At 48.9% G+C, this 25202-nt stretch overlaps 1 protein-coding gene across 2 annotated transcripts in view; it reads right to left on the bottom strand.

Moving 5' to 3' along the window:
- RNF40 (ring finger protein 40) overlaps positions 1 to 25202 on the bottom strand; it is a 1006396-nt gene that overhangs the window by 89927 nt on the left and 891267 nt on the right. For both annotated transcript variants that reach the window (XM_069651635.1, XM_069651636.1), the window contains exons 17-18: positions 18989 to 19114; positions 3928 to 4068 (exon numbers count right to left, since the gene is read on the bottom strand). In XM_069651635.1, the coding sequence (XP_069507736.1) occupies positions 3928 to 4068; positions 18989 to 19114 (267 nt within the window). The remainder of the gene's footprint in view (positions 1 to 3927; positions 4069 to 18988; positions 19115 to 25202) is intronic.

The following is a 25202-nucleotide window of genomic DNA, read 5'->3' as shown; positions in this document are numbered from 1 at the left end:
TTGGACACCCGAGGCTTATATCTGTATGTTGTGCTTGTCTGGAGACAGTGTCAAATTCAGGTGTCGAAACAGACTTGGGGTTACCTGTGTTTTATTCTTTCCCCTTGGCGCCCAGGTAGGTGCACCCACACATGTGAGGTACCGTTTTCATCAGAACACTTGTGGGAGCGCAGGAATGTATAACATTTGTTGCGTTTGTGTGGTTTTCATAACGTTTTGACCCATATGCTGGTGCCCTTTGTCACACAACCCTTTCATTTCCCAAATGTGACCTACTTTTAGTCGCTGCTTTAGGCACCATACACTTTTGTAACCTGCACAAGTCACCTACCCTTGAAAAGGTCTGCCTGTGCTCTTTCAAAAAATGGATGCTTGCCGTTCCTCACCACATTGGTTTTCCCGATTTACACATGCTAAGTGCGTCTGTCCAGGCCGTGAGCATAAAACTCCTGTGTACCATGGCTTAGTGTTTGGCTTGTGGTATTGCTTGTTTTGTAAAACACTACAAAAAATGTGTGCTTTCCTAACTGCAAGAGTCGGGGGAATGTAGCGGAGCATTGCTTTTCTCAAAATTCATAGAAGCCATTGACGTACCAAGCCAACCATGTCCAACACATACCTTTTTTTCGGTCATTTTCCTGCTTTTCCCCCAATCTATGGCATTTTCCCCTACCTAGTTGTTGCCTGACCTACGCAAATCACCCCTTCCTAAACTTGGGATTTTGTCTACTTTTCAGAAATATATGCCTTTCTGTCCTCGAATTCGGCTTTCCTACCCTTTTCTTCCATTCCGTCCATGCATGTCCAATTGGCAAAAATGGCCAAAATCGCCTACCTCTCACAAAACAGTTGATAACCACATCAAAATATTTTTTTTTCGTTTCCACTCAACCTGTTCTTCAAAGCCTGGAAATTGGGGAACTCAGCACAGCAAAACATTTGTTCCTAGCTCTTACAAGGAAAAAAACAAAGGCTTCTTTATACATCATTTTATTGGCATTTTTTGAAAAACACAACATTTTCGCCCTTTTTGCTTATTTTCTCTAACCCCCCCTACAGCAACCTAGGATTCCTGGGTGGCGTTACGACCGCCTACATGTGGGAAAAAATGGAGCCAAATTTGGCCGAGATATCTCATGTAACAAAAAAGTTAAAAGGCATTGAATGGCCACATACCAAAATCACCAAAAAAGGCCCTGGCACTGGGGGGGAATACCCATGGCACTTAAAGGGTTAAGCAGTCTGCATTCTAATGAGTGCGTTAAGAGGATTGCCGAAAAGACTTTACAATCGGCATCAATCAGGGCAATAGGCCGGTAGTTTTTAGGGTCCAACCTACTCCCGCACTAAATTGGTACTACATGTGCAGTACTCCACAATATTAGGGTAGTTCCTGTGTCACTGAACACATAATATAGCAAATTAGCCCAGAGTAAAGGATCCGACTTGAAGGGGTTATTTGTAAGGCCATTAGGGCCGGCTTCCCAAGATCTTTTAGTATTTTTATTAGATCTGCTACAAGGTTAGTATCCAGGAAGGGGTTCCATCTTGCAAATGCGAAATCGTATAACCTATACCCATCTTATATAGGGGAGGAAGTCAGCCACGTCTCCTGTAAACAAAAGATACTTGCCCCTCTCAGATTATTAAGGCAAACGGGGTTACTAAACAAGTGCTGGTGGCCTCTAGTGTTTCATGACTTCAGAGACAACTTAAGGTCCTTATTACCCCCCAGGAGGGGATGACCTTCTCAGTAAGGGACCAATTTCTGCCACAGGGTAGAGATCACAGCAGCCCAATCAATATCTTTGGCCGCGTCCCTTCCAGATTTGGTGTTAACTTCACTTCTCCCCTTATCCTTCCAATTACATAGTGGTATTCCAACAATCTGTTTTCTGTGAGGGGAAGGGATAACACCCTACCTCACTGACCTTTGCTCTATTTCAAAGCCCATATTCCACAGTATCTCATTTTGTGTAAGGATAAGCTCTTTAACCAGTGGGGAGTCAAGGGTCATACAGCTTATTTCAGAACAGTTTCTGTCCAAAAAGGACACCCTACAGATATCTCGAGAACTCACTAGGGCTAACGCAAAGATTTCAGCAAATATAGACATAATATTTGCCCCATTTAGACAAATTTGTTCTTCAGGGCCTAAAGGCTTATTACTCTCATCTGGTTAGCTGAATCCCCGACCTATTTCCCAGTTCTCTTTGTCAAGTTTCTTCCTTCAATCGGTTAGCTCCCGGCAGGTCAATCCTCTCTTGTTGCCTTGTGCTAGTACCACTACCCCCAGTCAAATTCGGGGGGGTTTGAAGCCTAGTTAGCAGATCCTTTATGCCCGAAGCAATGCTGGGATATACAGTTGCTGGGGGCATATCATGTACCCGAAGTTTACTCTTACCATGAGCCCTTTCAGTCAGTTATTTCACCATCTCTTAGTAGAGAGGTGTACTTACTGACGTAGAGGCCCCATCAGTAGGTCCCCAGACCGAAACGGGAGAGCTGTAATACCTGGGCTCCAGAGACATGGTTTAAGGGCCACCTTACCTGTATCCCACTGAGATTCAAGTGAGACCTGTTTCCCCAGACCACAATGACCAGCTGGCTGTCATTATTTGTCCCAAGGAGTTGGGTAAGATACTTTGATTTTCCCAAACCGTAACCCACTCCCATACTTGCTTGTGGGATGTCAGTATCTACTTGTTGCGGTATAGTGGGGCATCCTGAGTTAATCAGCTGTGAGACTCTCCCTCCCACCCCATGGATATTATCAACTAGGTGATCGGTATTAATTGTATCTGTTTGTACTGTCATATACACAGATAGGGGTTTTGGGGGAGCAACCTCCAACCCCTTTACAGCAGCCCCACTTGTTTTCGGTTTGGTTCTGAACACCACAGCATGGGCAGTTTTAGCTGCTAGAGAATGCAGTCTTTTTATCAATAACTTCCGACTGGTCTGTCTCCCTTTCTTATGGGGGATGGAACTGCTGCAGTGAGGCACGTCATCAATGTCACCAGCAGCCATACTTCTTGCATCAGGCGGGAGATTAACATCACTATTACCTACAACACAGTTTGCGATGTCGAGTGTAGATGATTGCCTTCCCAATAGAGAAGGCCTAATATTTTCCACCCCCACATTGCATATAACAGAATTAGGAGCTTCATCAGATACATTTTCAATCACTGTCCCATCAGAAACCTCAATCCGCACAGCTCCCCACCATAGTAGGACTTATGTGATGATCTCCTCCCGCCCCCCTGGCCACTGCCAACTGAGAAATTAATTTTTATTTTATTGAATTTATATAGCGCTTTAATCCAAAGTGCTTTACAAGAGGAACAAGAAAATATACAAGCAGCATTAAATGGCAATTGAATCACAACCAGAAAACAGTACAAGGAACAATTTACATTATTGCTGAGGTAAGAAGAGAGTAGAGCGGGACCGAGCTGTGAGAAGGAATGGGAGGTATGAGTAGAGGTAGAAGCAGAAGTAAGAGGAGGCGAGAAGGTGTGAGGGAGAAGAATGGAAAACATAAGACTAGAAAAGAGTAGGGTAGGAGGGAGTAGAGAGGAAGCAATGGGGGAGGAAGAAAAGAAGAAGTGGGAGTAAAGAGGGGAGGGTAGTGGTAGAAATAGGAGAGTAAGCAAAAGGTGTTAGGGAGGGGAATGGAAGAGATAAGATTTAAGAGAAGAGCGGAAGGAAGGGTAGGAGGGAGAAGAGCAGAGGGGGTTCCAGTGGAAAGGAGCGAGTAGTTGTAAAGAGCGGAATCATGAAGGTGGTGCAGGGTGGTAGAGGAGGAGAGAGTAGGAAAAGATCAGCAGAGCGGAGAGGACGAGAAGGGGTATAGAAATATTAACCAATATTAGCCAACAACATTAAGGGACAGTGAATGGTACAGTGCAGGAGAGCGATTACCTGTGCCCTCTTTAGATTGAAGGATTCCTTCTCTTTGGCCGTCCGGTTCTCCGACATGAAGGTCTGTATCTCTTTTAGTTTGCACTGCACATGCTCTAGCTGTACCTTCAGGTCTTCTGAGAGCTGAGCTGCTTCTACTGCCTGGGAATAAAAAAACGGGAGAGTCACTGGGAGCAAGAGAGCGAGATCCACTGAGTCACTTCCACGGTCTGGGGATTAAGATGTAGAGATACAAGGCACAGCCTATATAAAATGTTCATGGTGATTTTCGTACTTTGTGGACCCCGGCCCTAATAAGGGAAACATTTACCTATAACAGTATTTTTGCAGCTAGCATCTTCTACTCAAAGTTGCATGTTTTTGCAAAGCCTGCCATATATTGTTTGGCCTGACGTATTATCTTAATGGGATCCATGTACAACATGTGCACCCAAAATGTTCCTTGCAGTCACCGCCCTCCACACGTTTCTCCCTGCTTCGATTTAACAAAACCTTTGAAAATATATCAACAGAAACTTCAAATATATCTGTATAACTGCTTCACAACAAACACACACACACACCCCTAGAGAGGTCACATCTATTTTACCTTAGTATAACAAAAATATTTTAAATAATTTGTATTTACTTTGGTAATAGCATGCAGGAGATGGGGCTGGAAACATGTGAAAGTATATTGTCAGCAGTAGTGAAGGTTTCTCTTTTGCAGCATTGAAAACGATTTTAGATCCAAATGTGATACATAGACTCTGGTGGAGAGCATGGGATTAGGACATTGATCAATATATTTGTTAGTGCTGCCCGTCCCACTTGTAAGTCTGCTTACTTGTGTGCCAGTGCAGAAGTACTTGGTTATGGTATGCACTGAATTTCATGTTGTGATTTTGCATATGTTAACCAGGGGCACATATGCTGCAAAGGCAAGTGTTAGGAAAGATTTTCTTTTTGCTGCTTTCCCTCCACAGAAATCTATGGAGCGCCCCAACGTTTGTGCTGTTTTGAACCAGACCTTCACAAACATAGCATAAAATCAATTTACTATTACAGATATTTGTTCAATATTTACATTTCATACCCTACAATCACATGATCTTCATATAAATATAAATGGTTCAGTCGCAATGCCTCCAGTGCCTTGAGCAAAATAGCAAATGTGCAAATATTAACAATTAAAATTGGAACCTTCGATCATCACGATCTGTAAGTGCAGAATTAAAATAAATTGTACAAGTAAAGTTTATAAAACAAACATCTGCAAAACCTTTTTGCTTTACTTACCTTGCTTAGCTCATCCGTTTTTTGTTTTGGGGGCACTATGTAGGGGGGGCATCTGTCCTCCATTCTGAAATTCCCCATTTGTTTTGCATTGCACACATCACCTTACAGTGAAGTACAGTGGGGATACTTTTGTATCCCTTTCTCAGTTTTTAGTAACTTAATGGTTACTTACATGATGTGGCTAGGATGGGCTGGTGGCAGCGCATATTTTTCTACTTTTCTTTGACATTCTTGCGTGCACTTTTGCATTTTACAGTGTAATGCTGTTGTTAGGGAGAATTCTCAGAAATGTGCTAATTCCTCTACATTAGAGACCCCCAGCAACTTTGCTGGAATTTGAGGACTTCAGTTTTTAACCTGGAGAGAGCAAGACCCTTTTTCCCACTCTCTCATGTATTATTGTCATGATTTGAACACTGTTTCCTTTGGTTGTGGAGTCTGACAAACTCCATAGGCATCTTTTACATTGTGTCACACAGCACCTTCAGTGCAGTGGCACAGGGTGGTCCTTTAGATTTCCCAAGGTTTAAATACCTTCTCTTGGAGAAACTACTGTTTCCAAGGGCAGTAAAGTGAAATTGACTTAACTTGCATGTAACTTTCTAGACCCAGCACACAGTATAGGTTGCTGGAGGGTTTACTTAGTATCCCCTTTGTCTAGGGTCTCATGTAACATTTTTATGTTACCCTTTCTACAATTAATGGCAGTGGATTACTTTTTACTACCATTGTGTGTTTTTACCACGGGCTGCGTTCGCTGCCGCAGTAAGGCACCTATGGGTGCCCATTTCGTCAAAATGGCCCTGTCTTCTTTTTTTGCCATTTCTCATCAGGAAGGTCCTTCTTGAGATTTCCTCTGTGCACCAAACCAGGTTTGGTCCTTTTGTTCGTTTTGTCTTTGGCAGGATTCACAAGTGAAACCCACCTCTGGCTCCAGTATATCTGGCAGGGGCAGAAAGCGAGGGAGGTCCCCGAAACTCCCTGTGCTTAGTCTACTAGGAGACAGGAATGCACTCTTAGGTGATTGGCCGGCTGGCTGTCCAGCAAGGACAGTCACCCTGCTGCGTGACTGACACCTAGGCTGGAATGAAAGGGAGAAACCTGCATAAGGTGAGGCTTTTTGGCTTGGAAGGCTGAGTCGACCACTGGACGAAGGAATCCGAAGAAGAACTTGAAGAGGACGCCTGCTGCAACTCCTGGTCCGGAGGTTTGCCCGGTGAAGCCCTGCTGTTTTGCTGAAGCTCCGAATTCGCCTCGACAAGAGAAGCCCTGCAAGGATGACTTCTCCCTTCGAGTTGGTGGGACCAATGAACTCCAAAGTAAGCTCGTCTGGACATCCTCTCGTAGCTGGTTGTATTTCCACTGCTGCTGGAACCGAAGTGCCAGGGAGAGGAACACCAGATTGTGTGTGTTGCTTTTAAGCTGGCCAAAAGCTCCAGGAAGATCCTCCGGACTACCAAGAATCAGGACTGACCAAGCTGAGCCACCTCAACAGAGTGCTGGACCCCAGATGCAAGGAAAGCCCATCTCGACAGCCAGGAACCGTGGTGTTGCTATTTGCAGTAGATGCAAGGAGGTCAAACACTGCAGTGCCACTTGTTTGAAGATTGCCGGTTGCGGTCGGTGACCGTACCATTGCAGGAGTCCTCCCTCTTGTCCTCAAAACTGAGGCCCTGGAACAGAAGCCATCTGCTGCACTTTTCTTCAAACCTAATGGTACTGTACAGTCTAAGAGAACTTACCTCTTGTCGTGTAACCACACTTGTCCTTGTTGGAGACTTGTCTTGGTTGCATCTGTAAAGTTGCTAACAGCTTCTTTACCTCACAAGCTTAATCAGCTTGTGGCCCTACTTTGATTTCTTCTTATTCTGCAAAGACTTCTAAAACATTGTGCAAGACTTTTAGTTACCTGCAAGAAGTGCTTCAGTTCACCTTGACTTTTGCTAAATTAACATTGGCTGGCCTGGATCCCTGAAGGACTCTTCCCTCCTCCGCTTATGTGTTGTGTCTTCCTTCCAGGAAGGGGCTAACTGACTCTGCATTGGGGGGTTATTTTGAAAGTACTTACCTGCTTAAGAATAATTGTGTGAATACTTGTCTTATTCTGAAACCTTTTCGTTTGACACTCCTCTCAATGTTCTAAATGCAACAGTGATATATTAATGTCCCCAGCACCCTAATATTGAAGTCACCGAAGGGTGTAGGTAGTGTCTGTGGGCCATCCCAAAAGGGTATTTACTGATTTAGAAAACTAAGACTGTATTTTAAAGTATATTTGTTGTGTTGCTTTATATTGCCCCCTTCGGAAGACGGCTTACTCTGACTGTTAAATAAATAATTGTTTAATCAAGAAACCTTGTGTGTAAGGGTTTATTTGAATACATGTCACTGTGAATCTCTGTGTAACTCCCCTACAGCTCACATTGACCCCTCTTGAGATAAGCCTGGCTGCTCCACACGCTACCAACCTGTGTAGTACAGACTTATACCAAAGGTTGGGTTCCTATTGCCAGGTGGTCAGGGTTGTTGTAGTGCACCCAAAGGGTACTGCATACAATCTTGCCTAACAGTACATCTACAGACTGTGGAATTGCAGGCGAGTATGTTCAGATTGGAAAAGGAGCTGGCGGCTGAGAAACAGATTGCGTTAATGCAGCAGGTCCAAATGAAGTTATATCATGATAAGGCAGACAAATATCAAGCGGTAGCCGAGTGAGCTGCTGTAAGGGTTGCTCGATATAAATATCGAAAGAGAGGGAGGGTGAACTCCCGTAAGGTAGCAACCATGATTATGGCATGGGGATGTATTTGACAGTACAAGCACAGAGAGTGGTTCAGAGCAGGAGGTATCGTCCAGGCCAGAGTATGGTCGGAAGGCGGTAACAGCAAAACCAGTGGTGCACATGCGAGCTGGGCCCAATCTCAATAATCGCGGAGGGGGTTGGTGGATTTGACCACGTTAGAGGATTATTCCCAGCATGCGGTTGGGGACATCATTAGCCGATTGAAACAACATGCTGGCGAGTCCCTGTTAAATTTAATGGTTAGATTATTTGATGAAGGGGCAGCGGGTCTCCAGGTAGATGCCACGGATGCTGCCAGGTTTCTGCCATTGTCGCAGGAAACACATTCAGGAGATGTTACGTGTAGGTCCTCCTTGTGAGAACGGGAGAGAGGTGCAAATGTCTTTATTACAGCTAGCGGCCCAAGGATGTAACCGCAAGTACCCGATCGCATCAGACTGGCCTAACGAGGAGAAAAAGTGGTACACCTTGAGACAGCCAAACAAAGAGTGAGGGAACAAGCCATGAAAAAGGCGATTCATTTAGATACCCCCCCAACATATGGGGGTGGTAGCGTTTCGGTTTTAGCTAGAAATGCCATCATTCGAACGGCTCCACCCACATTTAAGAATGTCATAATTACCCTGTTGGTGGGAATGACTGGTAAAATGACGGATGAGGTGGTGGATACAATCAGGCAATTGGCAGACCTAGGGGAATTGGAAAAGGCTGAGGAAAGACCACGAGAATAGGAGAGGGGCGAAGTGAAAGACGGACCCCCGGGAAGAGGTGGACAAAGAGGTCCCGGGTATGTCCCGACACACTCAGCAGACTTATGCAGATTTGAGGAAAATTGTGATTGCGATGGTGGACATTTTATTTCCATTTGTATAGCGCACAAAACAGCCCGAAAATGGAATCCAAATACCAGCATTCAAAGTACGAATAGGATTGTGGTCAAACTCCGGTGACAACGGCCCAAATTAAGGTAGACAGACTGCCTCATGTGAATTTGAAGTTATTTTGGCAATCAGGAAATATACAGGAGGTCCGCGTCTTAATTGATACCGGGGCAGAGGTCTCATTGGTACATGGGAATCCTTTGAGATTTAATGGGTGGCATTTTACGAGCACAGGCTTGGGGGAAAAGAGACCTCTGCTGTTCAGACCAAAATAGATATGAAAATTGGCAATTTAAAAAAGGATACTTATCAAGTGTTCGTTGTTGCGATACCGGAATATATTGTTGGATTTTACATGTTGAACGGTTTGACTCTCAGATTGGGAGGTAAAATATCAGTTTGAGGTGAGTGCTTTGACCTGTACCCCCGTTATCGTAGGAAAATTGAAGATCGCCACGGTGTAGGTTCTGTTGGCCATAAAAAGAGTATCTATGAAACAATATTAAATTCCCGGGGGGCAGAAAGAGATTTCAGACACGATTAAAGGATATGTTGAAGCCGTTGTATATCGCCCCAATCGGGTCTGGCCTGTTAAAAAACCAGTCGGAAGTTACCAGATGACTGTAGATTACCGTGAGTTGAATAAGTATACTCCTCCATTAATACCTGCAGTCCCTGATGCAGTTACTCTGATCGAATATGTGCAGAGGTTTGAGGGAACCTGGTATGCAGTGTTCGATTTGGCTAATGCCTTCTTCACCGTACAGATTGTTGAGGAGTGTCAGGAGCAGTTTGCATTTTCCTGGAATAGGAGGAAGTATACGTTCCAATGTCTGCCAATGGGATACATGCATAGTCCGACCATCTGTCACCGGCTGGTGGCAGAACATTTAGACAAAATTCTGTGCAAGCCAGATGTGCAAATTGTGCATTACATTGATAACATATCGATACAGAGAAAAGATGAGCAGAGCGTGCAAATGCACCTAGGGCTGATAATGGAAGGATTACGCAAGGAAGGATGGGAAATTAAAGAGGCAAAAACCCAGGGTCCAACAGAGACCGTGATTTTTCTGAGATATCAGTTGCATAACTGGCATTGTGAAATGGTGCCAAAAGCTGAGCAAAAGATCCTAGAGTTTTCCACTCCGATGAACAAGAAACAAGCCCAGCAGTTTATCATGTTGTTTATATTTTGGAAACAGCATATTCCACATTTGGGGCAGATTTTAGCGCCCCTTTACAGAGTGACACGCATGAAAAACCATTTTGAATGGGGTAAAGAGCAAGAGAAAATGTTCCAGCTAGCAAAGGATACCATAGAGAGAGTGCTTGATTTATGGCCCTTAAGGGAAGGAGAGGTGGAGTTGAATGTGTCCGTATAGGATAATTATGCCAACTGGAGTTTGTGGCAAAAACAGGACAGGAAGCAGTGCCTTTAGGATTTTGGTGTCGTAAACTGCCCGAGGCTTGTGACCGCTAGACTCCCGAAGAGAAGCAGCTGTTAGCCTGCTATTGGGCACTCGTGGATACTGAACAAATGACAGTGGGTCATGATGTATTGATCCGATCGAATGTGCTCGACCACCAAGTGTGTGTGTATTGATGTATCCAATAACATGTTTTGCGATGTTAATGCTTTAACTGCTAGTCACCTGAATAATTTAAAACGTCCTATGGGTTGGTTATTTTCCTGTGGAAACCTTACATATTCATATATTCCTGCTAACTTTTCAGGTGGCCCCTGTGCTTTAACACGTTTTAGCATAATGAGGTTTCCTTTGCAGCCTGCTGTTCAGCGCTCTACGCGGTCTAGTCATTACACCGCCTTGTCACCGGATTGTGATTCTAATGTACATCTGTTATCGGAAGGGGAAGTACTGGCCCAGGCTATTTCGTTAATATGGATTTGGGGTTTAACAGCTGGAGGATATAAAACTATCATTAAGCTAGCCTCTTTAGTGGTGAAATGGCTCAATGAGACTTCTCAAGCTTTGACAGAGCTATTGTTAGACAGTAAACATTTTAGAAAGGCTATTTTGCAAAATAGAGCTGCCATTGATTATTTGTTTCGAGGGGATTGGGTCCTCCGACGTATTCCATATCTATGACAGCAATCACCACAGCTGTGCTGCTTCGGAACATTTTTGGCGTCTGCGTCCTGCGTCGATGACGTCGATGCGCCGTCCTCGAGGACCTCCTCCAACGGCCGACATCACTGGATGTTATAAGTAGGATGCACGACGCCCAAAGCCTCAGTTCCGTTTTTTCCACGAACGTGTTCGCTTTGTGAATCTCAGTACGCCTTGACTCTTTGGAGTTTCTGTTGTTCATCTCGGTTCTTCGAACCTGTTCGTTTGTGAAGTTATTCTTCGTGAAGATGTCTACCTCATCTTCCACATCGCGTCCGGGCTTTAAGAAGTGCGGGGACTGTGGGTCCAAGATGTCGGTCAGGGACTCGCACAACGCCTGCCTCTGGTGCCTGGGGGAGGCCCATGACACGCTTGACTGTGTCGACTGCCAGTCTCTCACGTCGAAAGCCTTGCGGGAGCGCAAGAAAAAGTTATCGGTAGGTAAGGTGTCCAAGCCCCGGAAGTCGAGGTCTGCGGGGCTTTCGACGGACGACTCGAGGGGCGACTCTCCGCGTCGTCGTCGGAAGTCCAGTGGGTCTCGGTCCCAGAGTCGGTCTCGCCACTCCTCTGCCTCTTTGAGGCACTTCCGGAAGCGCCGTCATCGGTCGCCTTCCCCGTCCTCATCCGAGGACTCCGCCTGCCGGCGGGTCGCTTACCCCACCAAGCATGCGACACCGGAGGAATGGACTTCCTTCGGGAATAAAAAGTTGGCGATTCTCGAATCGCAGCGCACTGGTCCGTCCGCGCCTCCGAGTTGGGTCGGTCGTGATCAGCCGAGAGACGCCGCTCGCACGCCTTCGGGCTTGGGTGGTCGTCACGATTTGTGGGAAAGGTCCCGCTCGGACAAGGGGAATCGTTCTCGGCATGCCCGGTCCAGGTCCCGGTCCTCGACGCGCTCGAGACCGGGTGAACCTGTGAGGTCTTCAAAGAAGACATCGACGCCTGTGGCGCCGAGGTCGTCGACGGACTCCCTCGAGGCTCAGCCTCCGAGGAAGTTGTCGACGCATTAAGCACCTTGATGTCGAGGGACACGCTCGGGGCTCCTCCCTCGAGGCCTGTGTCGACGCCGTCGATGCCGATTTTCTTGATATCGGCGCTGATTCACTCGACGCCTTCGATGCCTTTCGGGGCTGTGTCGACGGGGGTACCCCCGTGGCTCGGGGGGAACCACCTAGGAGGCTCTGGCCAAGGTCAAGTATGGCTTTGGTTCCAGTTCTGTGCCTTCTTACCGCCATCTGGAATTCATTTCAGAGGTGGCTGAGGGCTCTGATGATGGCATGGTGCCTGACACGGTGCCTGATAAGATTCTCTCAGGCCATAGTCAGTTTGAGGACCTGAGGCAGTCCCTGCATGATGCTAGTGGGCTGGACACCTCTCCGGAGGTGGAGTTTTGTAGGCCTAAGCCTGGCACTCATGCAGATTCTTCGTACCGGCGCCTTATGTCACGGGTCACCGAGTACTTAGGATGGTCTGCTCCCCCAGGGGAGTTTGTTCAGGATGACCTTACGGATATCCTCGACATTGGTCCACCAACTGACCCGGTACTGCCATTCCATATGGCTCTGTAAAGAAGGGTGGCAGCGGCTTGGACTGCTCCGGAGAGTCTCCCGGCAGTGAGCAAGTCTTTGCCGCGAAAATACCGCCCAGCCAGTAGTGACCCCTGCTACTTGTCCAAGCACCCTACTCCGGAGAGTTTGGTGGTGCAGGCAGCTACGGCCCCGGCAAAGCAGGCGTCGTACCCTACCATCCCTCCTAATAGGGACGACAAGCGTTTTGACGGCTGGGCGAAGAAAGTGTTTTCTGCTGGGGGTAGGGCGCTTCAGGCGGCCAACTCCATTTGTGCTTTGTCTCGTTTCACGCACACTCTGTGGAACTGTTTCCTTGGCGGCTGAACATATTCTCGAAGGGGATGAACGGGATGGTTTCCTTGCCATGGTTCAGGATGGCAAGGATGCGATGTGTGAGGCCGTTCAGTCGGGTTTGGACATGGCAGATTGCGTCAGCCGGTCCATGGCGAAGAGCAGCGTGATATGCAGATTTGCGTGGTTGTGGAAGTCGGGGTTTGCTCCTGATGTGCAGGCCCGGCTCCTCAACATGCCCTTTGACGGGGAACATCTTTTTGGCAGCAAGGCTGACGAGAGCCTTGATAGGTTGCAGACCTCCAAAGCATCAGCGAAGTTGTTGGGCGCTGCAGTTCGACAACCTCCGCCTTTTCGTCCTAGGGGCCATCAATGGAGGGGAGGTTCCTTTCGTTATTACTCATCCTTTGGTAAAGCGAGAGGAGCTGCCAGTCAAAGGGGCCACCGTAGGAGTGCCAGAGGTGGAAATCAAGGTACTTGAGATGCCAAGGCCGCTCAGGCTGTTGCCCCTTTGCCCTCAGGCAACGCTGCAGCCGCTTCAGCTCAGTCATGAGGCCATGTCCCATGGTTCGCCGGTTGGGGGAAGGCTGGCGCAGCATCTTGCAGAATGGCGTGCCATTACTTCAGATGTGTGGGTTCTGGAGATCATAACCCACGGCTACTGTCTTCCTTTCCGGCAGAGGCCTCAAGACAATCCGCCGTGGAATCTCTCTTGGAAGAGTCTGGATCCGCTCCTTGCGCAGGAAATTCAATCCCTGCTGGAGAAAGGTGCCATAGAACTGGTGCCTGTAGCAGAGAGGAACAAGGGATGGTGTTCCCCTTATTTTTTGATTTCCAAGAAAGACGGGGGATTGAGACCCATCATGGACTTGCGCGGTTTGAACAAACTCCTCAGGAAGGAAAAGTTCAAGATGGTTACTCTCTCTCAAGTCCTCCGGGCCCTTCAACTTCAGGACTGGTTGGTGTCTCTGGACCTCAAGGACGCTTATTTTCATGTGCTGATCCATGCAAAGCACAAGAAGTAACTGAGGTTCGCTGTTGGCGACTCGCACTTTCAGTTTTGGCTCCTGCCGTTCGGAATGACCTCCGCCCGAAGGTCTTCACCAAGCTCATGGTAGTGGTGGCAGCGCACCTCAGGAAAGAGGGGGGATTCACGTCTACCCCTACCTGGACGATTGGTTGATCAGGGTGCGCTCTCCTGAGCAAGTCCTGGATCATCTCTCAGTCACCTGCCACTCCCTCCACAAGCTGGGCTTCTCCCTCAACTTAAAGAAGTCCCATTTGACACCAACTCAGAGGCTCCAGTACATCGGAGCACTGCTCGAACGTCCCTGGGGCAGTGTTTTCCTCCCCAGGTGAGGGCTCATCACATTCAGCAGATGGTGCACAAGTTTCAACTTGCCCAGACTCTCCCAGCGTTCGAGTTCTTGAGACTGCTTGGCCTCATGGCATCCTGCATTCTTCTGGTGCCAGAGGCCAGGTTGCGGATGAGATCTTTGCAATGGGCACTCAAGCTCCAGTGGTCTCAGTCCTCCGGCAGGATGTCGGACCCTGTTCAGGTGCCGTCTTCGGTCGCCCAGGACCTTCTGTGGTGGGCCAACGAAGGCAATCTGATGAGGGGGGCTCCATTTTGGCTGCTCTGGCCGGAGGTGACGATCGTGACGGACGCATCCCTCACGGGATGGGGAGCTCATGCCAACAAGTTGACAGTAAGCGGTCGTTGGTCTCCCGTCGGAGTCCAGACTCCATATCAATCTGTTGGAGCTGAGGGCCGTCAGGCTAGCCCTGAAGGCTTTTCTGCCGACTGTGTGAGGAAAAAATGTCCTGATCCTGACGGACAACACGGTGGCCATGCACTACCTCAACAAAAAGGGGGGGCAGGGTCACTTCCTCTGTGCAGGGAGGCGATGCAGCTCTAGTTCTGGGCAATCCAGCAGGAAGTTTCGATCTCGGCAGTTCATCTGGCAGGAGATGAAAACGAGACAGCGGACGCTCCGAGCAGGCAGAGCGCGATCTCTCACGAGTGGGAGTTGGCCCAGGAGATTCTCCTGGAGATCTTCGCCATTTGGGGTACCCCTCAAGTGGATCTCTTCGCCTCCAGTGTCAACTGGAAGTGCGAGAGGTTCTGCTCGCGGGAATTTCCTCCAAACGGAGCCTTAGGAGACGCATTTGTGGTGGAGTGGTCCTTCTCACTGCTGTATGCGTTTCCTCCAGTCCCCGTCATCCCGCAAGTACTGCGGAGGTTACAGAGTTCGGTACCCGGATGATCCTCATTGCTCCGGCGTGGGCCCAGAGGACGTGGTACCGGACCTTCTCGACTTGTCCATCTGCCCTCCACTTTGTCTTCCCTACCGAGACGATCTGCTCTCACGGGAGGGGGGTCAGGTTCTCCATCCAGAGGTCAGGTCCCTCAACCTTCACGCTTTGTTTCTGAAAGGTTGAGGTATAAGGATCAGGACATCCCTGAAGACGTGATGGAGGTGTTGCTTTCGGCCAGAAGGCCTGCAACAAAGTCCCTGTACCGTTGGAGAAAGTTCTGCGACTGGTGCAGGGTAAGATCGTGGATCCTTTTGCATGTGAAATTCCCATGGTTCTGTCTTTTTTGCTTTCTTTGGCCCACCAGGGCCTTCAAGTGGGTACCATTAAAGGTTACCTGGCGGCGCTGTCCATATTTAAGCGCTCGTCTGAAGAGTGTTCCTATTTTAAAATTCCTTTAATTTCTCAGTTTCTGAAAGGGCTCACTAATGTTTTCCCTCCGTCACCTTTCAAGGTGCCTGGTTGGGATTTGATCCTTGTTCTCAAGTTTCTGATGGGTGCTCCGTTTGAGCCTTTGCATTCATGCCCTTTGAGACTGTTAACTTTGAAAACTGTATTTTTAGTTGCGGTGACTTCCGCTCGCAGAGTGACTGAGTTACAGGCACTTTCAGTTAAGCCACCCTTCACTGTGCTTCATAAGGACATGGTTGTCCTTACAGTTCGTCGTCCTTTTCTTCCGAAGGTGGTGTCGGAATTTCATTTAGGCCAGAAGGTTGTTCTTCCGGCATTTTATCCTCCTCCACATCCTGGTAAGGAAGAAAAGAGGCTCCATAGGCTTGATCCTAGGAGAGCGTTATGCTTTTATATTTCAGGCATGTCCCGGGTCAGAGTGGACGATCAGCTCTTTATTGGTTACGCTGGAAAGCGTTTGGGACAGGCTGTGACGAAATAGACTTTGTCTCGCTGGATTATTTTGGCCATCTCTGAGTGTTACCGCTTGGCGGGTAAGGACCCACTGGTCGGCTTACGGGCCCATTCTACCAGGGGTATGGCTGCCTCTACTGCCCTGCAGAGGGGTGTTCCTATTCGCAACATCTGTGATGCAGCCACCTGGGCTTCGGTACATACTTTTGTACGTCACTATTCCCTCGATTCCATCCGGGGGCAGGATCTGGCCTTTGGCAAGGCAGTCCTGTACTCCACAATTTGATTAGACATGCTAAATTTCTGTTTTCTAAATTCTTTTCCCACCTCCTTGCATTGGTACTGCTTTAGGAGTCTGTCCTAGATATGGAATATGTCGGAGGACCCAATCCCCTCGAAGAACAAGTTACTCTCTTACCTGGTAACGTTCTTTCGATGGATGATCTGACGACATATTCCATATCGCTCCCTCCCTACCTTCCCCACTACAGAATTTCTTATGCGATTGCAGCTTATGTTTCCGCAAGGCTTTGTGTGTCAGACTGGCAGAAGACTGGTGGCACACATTCCGGGAAACAAACTACAACTGAGGCTATGGGCGTCGTGCATCCTACTTATAACATCCAGTGACGTCGGCCGTCGGAGGAGGTCCTTGAGGACGGCGCATCGATGTCATCAAAGCAGGCGCCGAAAATTTTCCGAAGCAGCACAGCTGTGGTGATTACTGTCATAGATATGGAATACGTCGTCGGACCATCCCATCGAAAGAACGTTCCCAGGTAAGAGAGTAACTTGTTCTTTTGAAGCATCATTTGGGTTGCAATATTGTGGAAGGGATGCGTTTCAGCTTGGATGATCGTTCCCGTTCCATTGAAAAACATATTGGTGGGTTTAAAGACCTAAATGCTCAAGTCACTCAAGACCAGGACGGGGGCTGGTGGATTCAGGTGTTTGCATGGATTTCAGAGGCATTGTGTTCTATTTTTATTTGGATTTTTGTTGTTTTTGTTCTTTTGATTTGTTGTATTTTGTGAGTTCTAAATTTATGGGGGGGGTGGTTCGTAAATTCAGGGAACCTTCTTTTCACCCATTGTGTTATGGTAGTTGATGGTCCAAGGGGTGAAGTGTAGTGCGTGTGGGAAAATGAGCTAAAAACATGGCGCCGGGGTGCAGCCAGTTTGAACACTCACTTCCATTACCGCAATGAAAGCCCTCGTTTTCGTGGGCTCAGTAAGAAAACGTGAATTCTGCAACGGTTGCAAGGTCATATAATGATGTCAGATGAGCTAACTGTGGAGGATAGTTGTTGTATTGTCTGCTGAAGGACGAGCCAAGAAGGGAGTCAGAGCTTTGCAGGTGCAGTGATAAGGGGTGCTAGGAACGGAGGCGAGGGAGAGAAGCTGGGTTTTTCCAATTCTAGCTGGATTTTTCCACTCTTTGCTCCCAATGCTTGCTGTCTGCTCTTTCGGCCGAGGGCAGTCTGGTAACCATGAAGGGGCGGGGATTTCCCCACAAGGAGAAGAGATTTTTCTTGTGGAAAAGAGAGAGAATTGGACCCCGGGTGATGAAGTCTCGCTGAGAGTGAGGACACTCTGCTCCAGACCGCGTTAACACGAGTGATCTCTCTACCTACATGCTCTGGGATTTAGCAGTGTTGTGGTGGCTGAGATGAAGGTGTCTTCTGCAACCATACTAACGGTGAAGCTCTTTTTCTATGTTTACGTATAATCCACTATATGTTATGTTTTAGATGGGTGTGCCTGTATATAGAGTGAGAATAAACTATTGGTCCAAGTGTGATTCATTGCTTCTCTGAGTCCAAGAATGTTGCTGGGTCCATGTAATAGTGTGCGTGAATCTGAGGTTCCTACACGGAGCAGAAAAAGCAAAACAAAGCCCTGCACCTAGACTCTCTGGCTCCACAGATGTGGAATGAGACTAGACAGCCCCACCAACTTCCTGGCCCACATGCACACTAGCCTGCAAAAGTAGCAACCTTCCCTGGCAAGTGCATGATCTTATATGGGATTTCATGGCATGGCAGGAAGAAGACCAAACTACAGTATGGCCATAGAACAAGTGAACATCTCGTGGCACGGCCATTTTAGGGCACTAGACATGTTTCGTAGCCATACGTGGTAAACGGAAATGTGCACAGTAGAAATAATGCAAAACGGTTACAAATATATCCGCTTCCACCAGCTTGTCTTCCGACACACATAAAAGTAACCAGAACATCCCAAGTGTAAAAAGCTAAGATGATACAAAAGTATTCCCATTGCACTGAACTGCAATTGTCCAATGTTAAAATCGTTACAAAAAGGTAAAAGATAAAAGGGAAACCTAGTTTCTCGGTACCGACAGTCTGAAGGACTGATTAGTTTCCGCCTAACAAATGAGCAAAAGGGAAACTGAAGGCTTCACTTCCCTTCAAGAAGTCAGCACAGGTTCAAAAACAAAGCAAAAAGCTTGAGGGTCTATAGAAATGTGCAGGGAAAGTTGCCAAAAGAGTAATCTTTCCTAAAAGCAGTCAAGAAGCAGAGTTGAGACTGCTGCCCCTACCTGCTAGAGTAAGTAGGGGATGAAGGGTCTTGTAAGGCCAGACACGTTCTGCTGACACATGATTGGAGCAATGGGGATGTCCCTATGAGGGTTGTAGAAAACACAAACCAAGCAAGGAATACCAATCATAACATATAACCTATTTACAGAGCACACGTTCAGTCCCAGAGGGGTCTCCTGGCGCTCTACATATTGCCCGTCTCAATCTTACTCATTTTATTGATCGCAGAACAATGAAGGGCTAAGTACACCTGCCAGGATTACAACCTGTGACCAGGAGGTCAAATACAGATACCTGGCAATGAATGCATTAGAAGACAGAGATACAGACCTAGCACAATAAAATGTTGGGGGTCTCGCCTTACCTTTCTTTTGTTGAGCTCAAGGGCTTGGGTGCGCATTGTTAGTTCCTTCTCGATAGAACACAGGTTGCTCTGCAAGACCCGTTCCTTCTCTTCCAGCTTCTGTACCAACAGCAGTTGGGAGTCCACCTGCAAACACAACAGAGGTATCAGGAGATGGGAACCCCAGAGATCATGGTAAATGCTTCTCCCTCCAAGCACTAAACGCGCATTAGGAGGCACTCATCTTCATGACATTACTTTGGGGCTTTTAGTGCAGCACTACATGCATAGATTTATTTCAGAACAGTTCTTCAGATGGAGGGCTGGGAGACTGACTTCTAAAGACCTCACAGGTCAAGAAGCGGTGGGTGGATTGCACTAGATTATAATCGGAATTGCATTGCAGTTATCTCTTACAGATAAATAACAGTGATACATATGAGACATTCCACATTTACAATAATGACCACGCACAAAAGCTTGATGAAGAACATGGTTTGCAATTGCTTTCTGAATTTTAGTTGGTCTTTTTTGCCTTGGGTGCTAACATAGGATGTTCCATAGTTTTGTCTGGCCCCAATTTGAGGTATTTCTGGGTAATTTTGGTGGAGCAGTCTTGGTGGTGTGGAAAAGGTCATACGGGTTAAGGTCTTGGGTATTGTCTCAGATTGAGCACTTTCCCTCCATGGCTTTGCACACTATATTAGAAATTAATTATCTGCTGGATGGGTAGCTGTTGGGTAAGAATAAGTGAAGTCCAACTGGTGTGGGACTACACAAGACCCATCTCTTCGTATTAGGTAACCCACCTTCTAATATAGCCCTGTACTACACAAGTTGGTAGTTTGACTGACAGCCAGGCTTATCTTAAGAGGGGTAATGTGAGCTGTAGAAATGTACAATGAAATCAGTAAACACAAGTATCCAATTAAACACTTACACACTTAGTTATATAATATATTATTTATACAAAAAGATATTTAAAGCATTCTTTAAAGAAAAGCAGTAATTCGCTGTAACATTAATCTCCAGTAAGGAGTCAATTCAAAAAGTGAACAATAAAGCAGGTGAGTAATTCATTCATATGTTACACATGTTTCAGAACCCGGAGGTGACACCATTTGAGGTCAGTATAGCATTTATATGGAACAAGTTACTTACCTGTAACTATTGTTCTCCAGCATGGGTCTGGCATGGATTCACATGCTCATGAATATTCCCTGTCGTCAGGCTGGGAATCCTCGGCAAAAGAAAAAACTGTTTCACTTTGACTTACAGACACTATATCTCCTTTAAACCAATCATCGTCCTCTGGGTCATACTGCCCCAATCCAATGACAGTCCTCTGCCTAAGCCCCTTCTCTGGCAGCCATCTTCAGATTTGGTAAGCACGTAAAGTGGCAGTATGACCAAGAAGGGCCGCAGAGGGGATGGAGGCAGTGTTTGCATGTGAATCCATGCCAGACCCATGCTGGAGAACAATAGTTACGGGTAAGTAACCGGTTCCTTTTCCAGCATGGGGTCTGGCGTGGCACATGCTCATGAATACATAGCAGTACAACATTACACAACCAATGGAGGTGGCAAGGCTCAACAGAAGCAAATCAACTCTTACCTCTTGAACAGACTCAACTCAAGCAAACGGGTTGCGTAGCACTGCTTGGCCGAGTCTTGCCTCCTCCCTGGAATCCCAGTCAACGCAGTAGAATTTCGTTAAGGCTGTGTGGGCCTACACGTAGCCGCCCTGCAGATGTCCAGCAGTGGCACTGCAGACAGAACGCTGTTGTCTCAGCGATTGCTCTGGTGGTGTGGGCTTTCAAACGGACAGGCAGCGGTCGGTTCGCCAACCGTTGACAGTGCATCATGCAGCCGGAAAGCCACTGAGATGAAAGCCTTGGACAGGGCCTTCCCATGGTTCACAGGAACAAAGTCCACTAACAGTTGAGAAGTCTTCCGAAAACACTTTGTGCATGTCACGTAGAACTTCAGGGCACAAGCAACGTCCAGCGAGTGTAAGGCCGTTTCAGCTTTTGAAGCTTCAGGAAAAAAAATAAAAGGCTTGTTGAGGCAGAATTCCAACGGAACCTTCGGCATGAAAGCGCGATGCATCCGCTGCACCAACCTCGATTTGTGGAAAGTCGGGTATGGCTGTTTGCAGGATAGGGCCTGGATCTGACCTACCCTCCTGGCAGAGGTGATGGCCACAAGGAAGGCTGTTTTCCACAAGAGGAACGAGAGTGGCCTTATGCATAGGCTCGAAGGGGGCCGCCCCATGAGCCTTGACAGCACCACGTTGAGTTCCCACGCCGGGGCAGGAGCTTTCACCAGCAGGAAAGATCAAAACAGTCCTTAGAGGAAGTCCTTGATGAGTCAGTGAGATTGGAATGAAGATCTTCATGGAGACCTGGTGTAGCAGGAGATAGCCGCCAGATGTACCTTGATAGAGGCATGCGCCAGTCCGGCCTTGGCCAAGAATAGCAAGCATGGAAGAATTTGCGGGGCCGTGACCCTCAGAGGGGTAATCCTCGAGAGACCAGCACCACGTAGCGAAACGCTTCCACTTGTGACTGTAGCACTTCAAAGTCGACGATGCCCTAGCCTTGGTGAGGACCTCCCTACAGTCCGCAGGCAACTCATATCCTTCAAACGTCAGGGCTGCAGGAGCTAAGCCCTAAGTGGGTAAAGCGATCCTGGGTCAAGGTGAAGGACTGGGGACTCCTTCTCTGGTGAGAAGACGTGGAACCACTGGCAGCTTGACCGGAGCCGACGCCGATAGGCTGAGAAGGTCCAGGTACCAAATCTGCCTCGGCCACGCAGAGGCGAGGAGTATCATCCTGCATTGGCACTGTGAGTGTGTTGATGACTCGTACCAGGAGAGGCAACAGAGGAAATGTGTACAGAAGGAACAAGTTACTTACCTGTAACTGTTGTTCTCCAGCATGGGTCTGGCATGGATTCACATGCTCATGAATATTCCCCGTCGTCAGGCTGGGAATCCTCGGTAAAGAAAAAACCAGTATCAGTTTCGTTTCTGATCTGTCTTTCGTAGTAACAACCAATCACTGGTCTCTGCGTCATACTGACCACAGCCAATGACTGCCCTCTACCTAAGCACCGCCTCTGGCAGCCATCTTCAGATTTGGAAGCACGTGAAGTGGCAGTATGACCAAGTGAAGAGCCGCAGAGGGGTAGGCGGGAGGGTTCGCATGTGAATCCATGCCAGACGATGCTGGAGAACAACAGTTACAGGTAAGTAACTTGTTCCTTCTCCAGCATGGGGTCTGGCATGGATTCACATGCTCATGAATAAAGAATACATAGCAGTACACACATGCACAACCACGGGAGGTGGCAAAGGCTCAACATTAAGCATTGCATCAAACTCAACATTAAGCATCTTACCTCCTCACCAGGCTCACCTCAGGCGAACAGGTTGCGCAGCACTGCTTGGCCGACCCTGGACTCCTCCCTGGAATCCCGATCGACGCAGTAGAACTTCGTGAAGGTGTGCGTCGACCTCCACGTAGCAGCCCTGCATATGTCCAGCAGGGGCACACCAGAAAGGAACGCCGTGGTAGCTGCGATCGCTCTGGTGGAATGGGCTCTCGGACGGCCGGGCAGCGGTCGGTTTGCCAACCGATGACAGTACATGATACAGCCGGAGAGCCATCTGGAAATGGAAGCCTTCGAGAGAGCCTTCCCCTGATTGACAGGTCCAAAGTTCACAAAGAGTTGTGACGTCTTCCGAAAACACTTCGTGCGGTCCACGTAGAACCTTAGCGCTCTAGCCACATCCAGCGAGTGCAAAGTCCTCTCAGCCGGCGACGAAGGCGACGGGAAGAATACAGGCAACACCAAGGGTTCGTTGAGATGGAAGTCCGACGGTACCTTGGGCATGAAGGAGGGGTGCGTCCTGAGCACCACCCTCGTGTCGTGAAAAGTCAAGTACGGGGCCTTGCAGGAAAGGGCCTGGATCTCTCCCACCCGACGTGCGGAGGTGATGGCCACAAGAAACGCTGTCTTCCACGACAGAAACTTCAACGGGGCCGAGTGCAGAGGCTCGAACGGAGGTCCCATGAGCTTGGTCAGCACCACGTTGAGCTCCCACGCCGGGGCCGGAGCCTTCACCGGCGGGAACGATCTGAACAGTCCCTTCATGAACTCTTTCACCAGACGATGAGACCACAAGGACGTCTGTCCCGTGGTCCTGGTGTATCGGGAGATCGCAGCCAGATGAATCTTGATGGACGCGTGTGCCAGTCCAGCTTTGGCCAGCGTCAGCAGGTACGGCAGAACTTGGGGAGCCGTAATCCGTAGAGGGTTAATCTTCTGTGCGTGGCACCAGACAGAGAACCTCTTCCATTTGTGTCCGTAGCATTTAAGAGTCGAGGACGCCCTGGCCTTTGCAAGAACCTCTCTGCAGTCGGCCGGTATGTCGTATCCTCCAAACTCTAGCGCTGCAGGAGCCAGGCCTGCAAGTTCAGCGATTTCGGGTCGTGGTGGAGGATGGCGCCTCCTTCCCTGGAGAGCAGATCCGCGTCCACCGGCAGCTTGATTGGCGGGGACGCTGACAAGTCCAGAAGGTCCGGGAACCATATCTGCCTCGGCCACGCAGGTGCGACGAGGATCATCCTGCACCGTGACCTCTTGAGCTGGTTGACGAGCCGGATTAGCACTGGCAAAGGAGGGAACGCGTAGAGGAACAGGCCCTCCCAGGGGAACGAGAAAGCATCGCCCATGCTCCTCGCCTGGGGAAACCTGCTGGCGAACCTCCGGCACTTGGAGTTCGTCGCCGTCGCGAACAGGTCGATCTGGGGTGTGCCCCACTGTCGGAAGAGGCGATCCACTAGATCCTGCCGTAGTTCCCACTCGTGGCACGAGCGCAGCTCCCTGCTGAGTGAGTCGGCGATGGTGTTTTTTATCCCTGCCAGATGAAACGGCACCAGAAACATCCCTTGGGCGATTGCCCAATGCCACAGGTCCTGCGCCTCCTTGGACAGTGCTGGGGACCTGGTTCCGCCCTGTTTTCTGATGTAAAACATGGTGGTGGTGTTGTCGGTGAAGATCCTCACCACCTTGCCCTTGAGGGACGGAAGGAAGGACCTGAGGGCCCAAAACACTGCACGGAGCTCCAGGACGTTGATATGTAAGGATTTCTCCGTCGGGAGCCAAAGGCCCCTTGCGTGCAGATTTTCGGTGTGCGCTCCCCACCCTTCCAGGGAGGCATCCGTGGTCACTGTCTCCTGGTGGGCTGGGGTCTGGAAGTCCATGCCCGCCGTCAGATGCGCGCGGGTGTCCCACCACCGGATCGCTCGTCGAGTGTGATCCTTTCCTCGAAGCTGCCCGTCGTTTGGATCCAGCGCGCGTCCAGGAACTCCTGCAACGGGCGCATCCGGAGCCTGCACATGGGAATGAGGTAGATGCAGGAAGACATCATTCCGAGGAGGGACTTGATGGACCTCACCTTGGCCGCGTCGGCCACCAACATCCGTTGCACCTTGCCCAGGATGGTCCTGGTCCTCTCCTCCGACGGGGAGGCCAGAAGGGACACTGTGTTGAGCCTCGCTCCCAGAAACAGAGCGTCTTGCGCGGGTACCAGGTGGGATTTGGCGTAGTTCATGGAGAATCCCAGGTCCGTGAGAAGTTGGACGGTCCTTGCCGTGTGAACCACGGCGAGCTCCCTCGTCTTGGCTCGGATGAGCCAGTCGTCCATATAGGGGTAGACGTGGATCCCCTCGCGGCGCAGCTGCGCCGCCACCGGTGCGAGGCACTTGGTGAACACCCTGGGTGCCGACCGAAGGGGAGGGCTTTGAACTGGTAATGACGCCCTTGGACCACAAACCTGAGGAATTTTCGGTGCCCCTTTAGGATGGGAATATGGAAGTAGGCATCCTCCAAATCCAACGACGACAGGAAGTCTCCTTCCTCCAGCTGACCCAGGACGTGCTGGAGGGTGACCATCCGGAACTTTTGCGCCTTGATGAACTTGTTCAGACGTCGCAGGTCCAGGATGGGGCGCCATCCCCCCGTCTTCTTCTTCACGAGGAAGTATCTCGAGTACACTCCGGAGCCCCGAAGCCTCTTTGGGACGAGTTCGATGGCGCCCTTCCTGAGCATCGCCTTTACCTCCAGGAGAAGTTGAGGGACGTGAAGTTCTTTCCTGGCCACGGGGGGGACGCGTGGACACCTTCTTTGAAACTCGAGCGCGTGGCCCCGGGCCAAGGCGTCCAGCACC

This window comes from Ambystoma mexicanum, chromosome 3p, assembly GCF_040938575.1.
Source record: "Ambystoma mexicanum isolate Mex_15411 chromosome 3p, UKY_AmexF1_1, whole genome shotgun sequence".
Lineage (NCBI taxonomy): Eukaryota > Metazoa > Chordata > Amphibia > Caudata > Ambystomatidae > Ambystoma > Ambystoma mexicanum.
The sequence above is the reverse complement of the archived record's forward strand: the minus strand, read 5'-3'. Positions and strand labels throughout refer to the sequence as shown.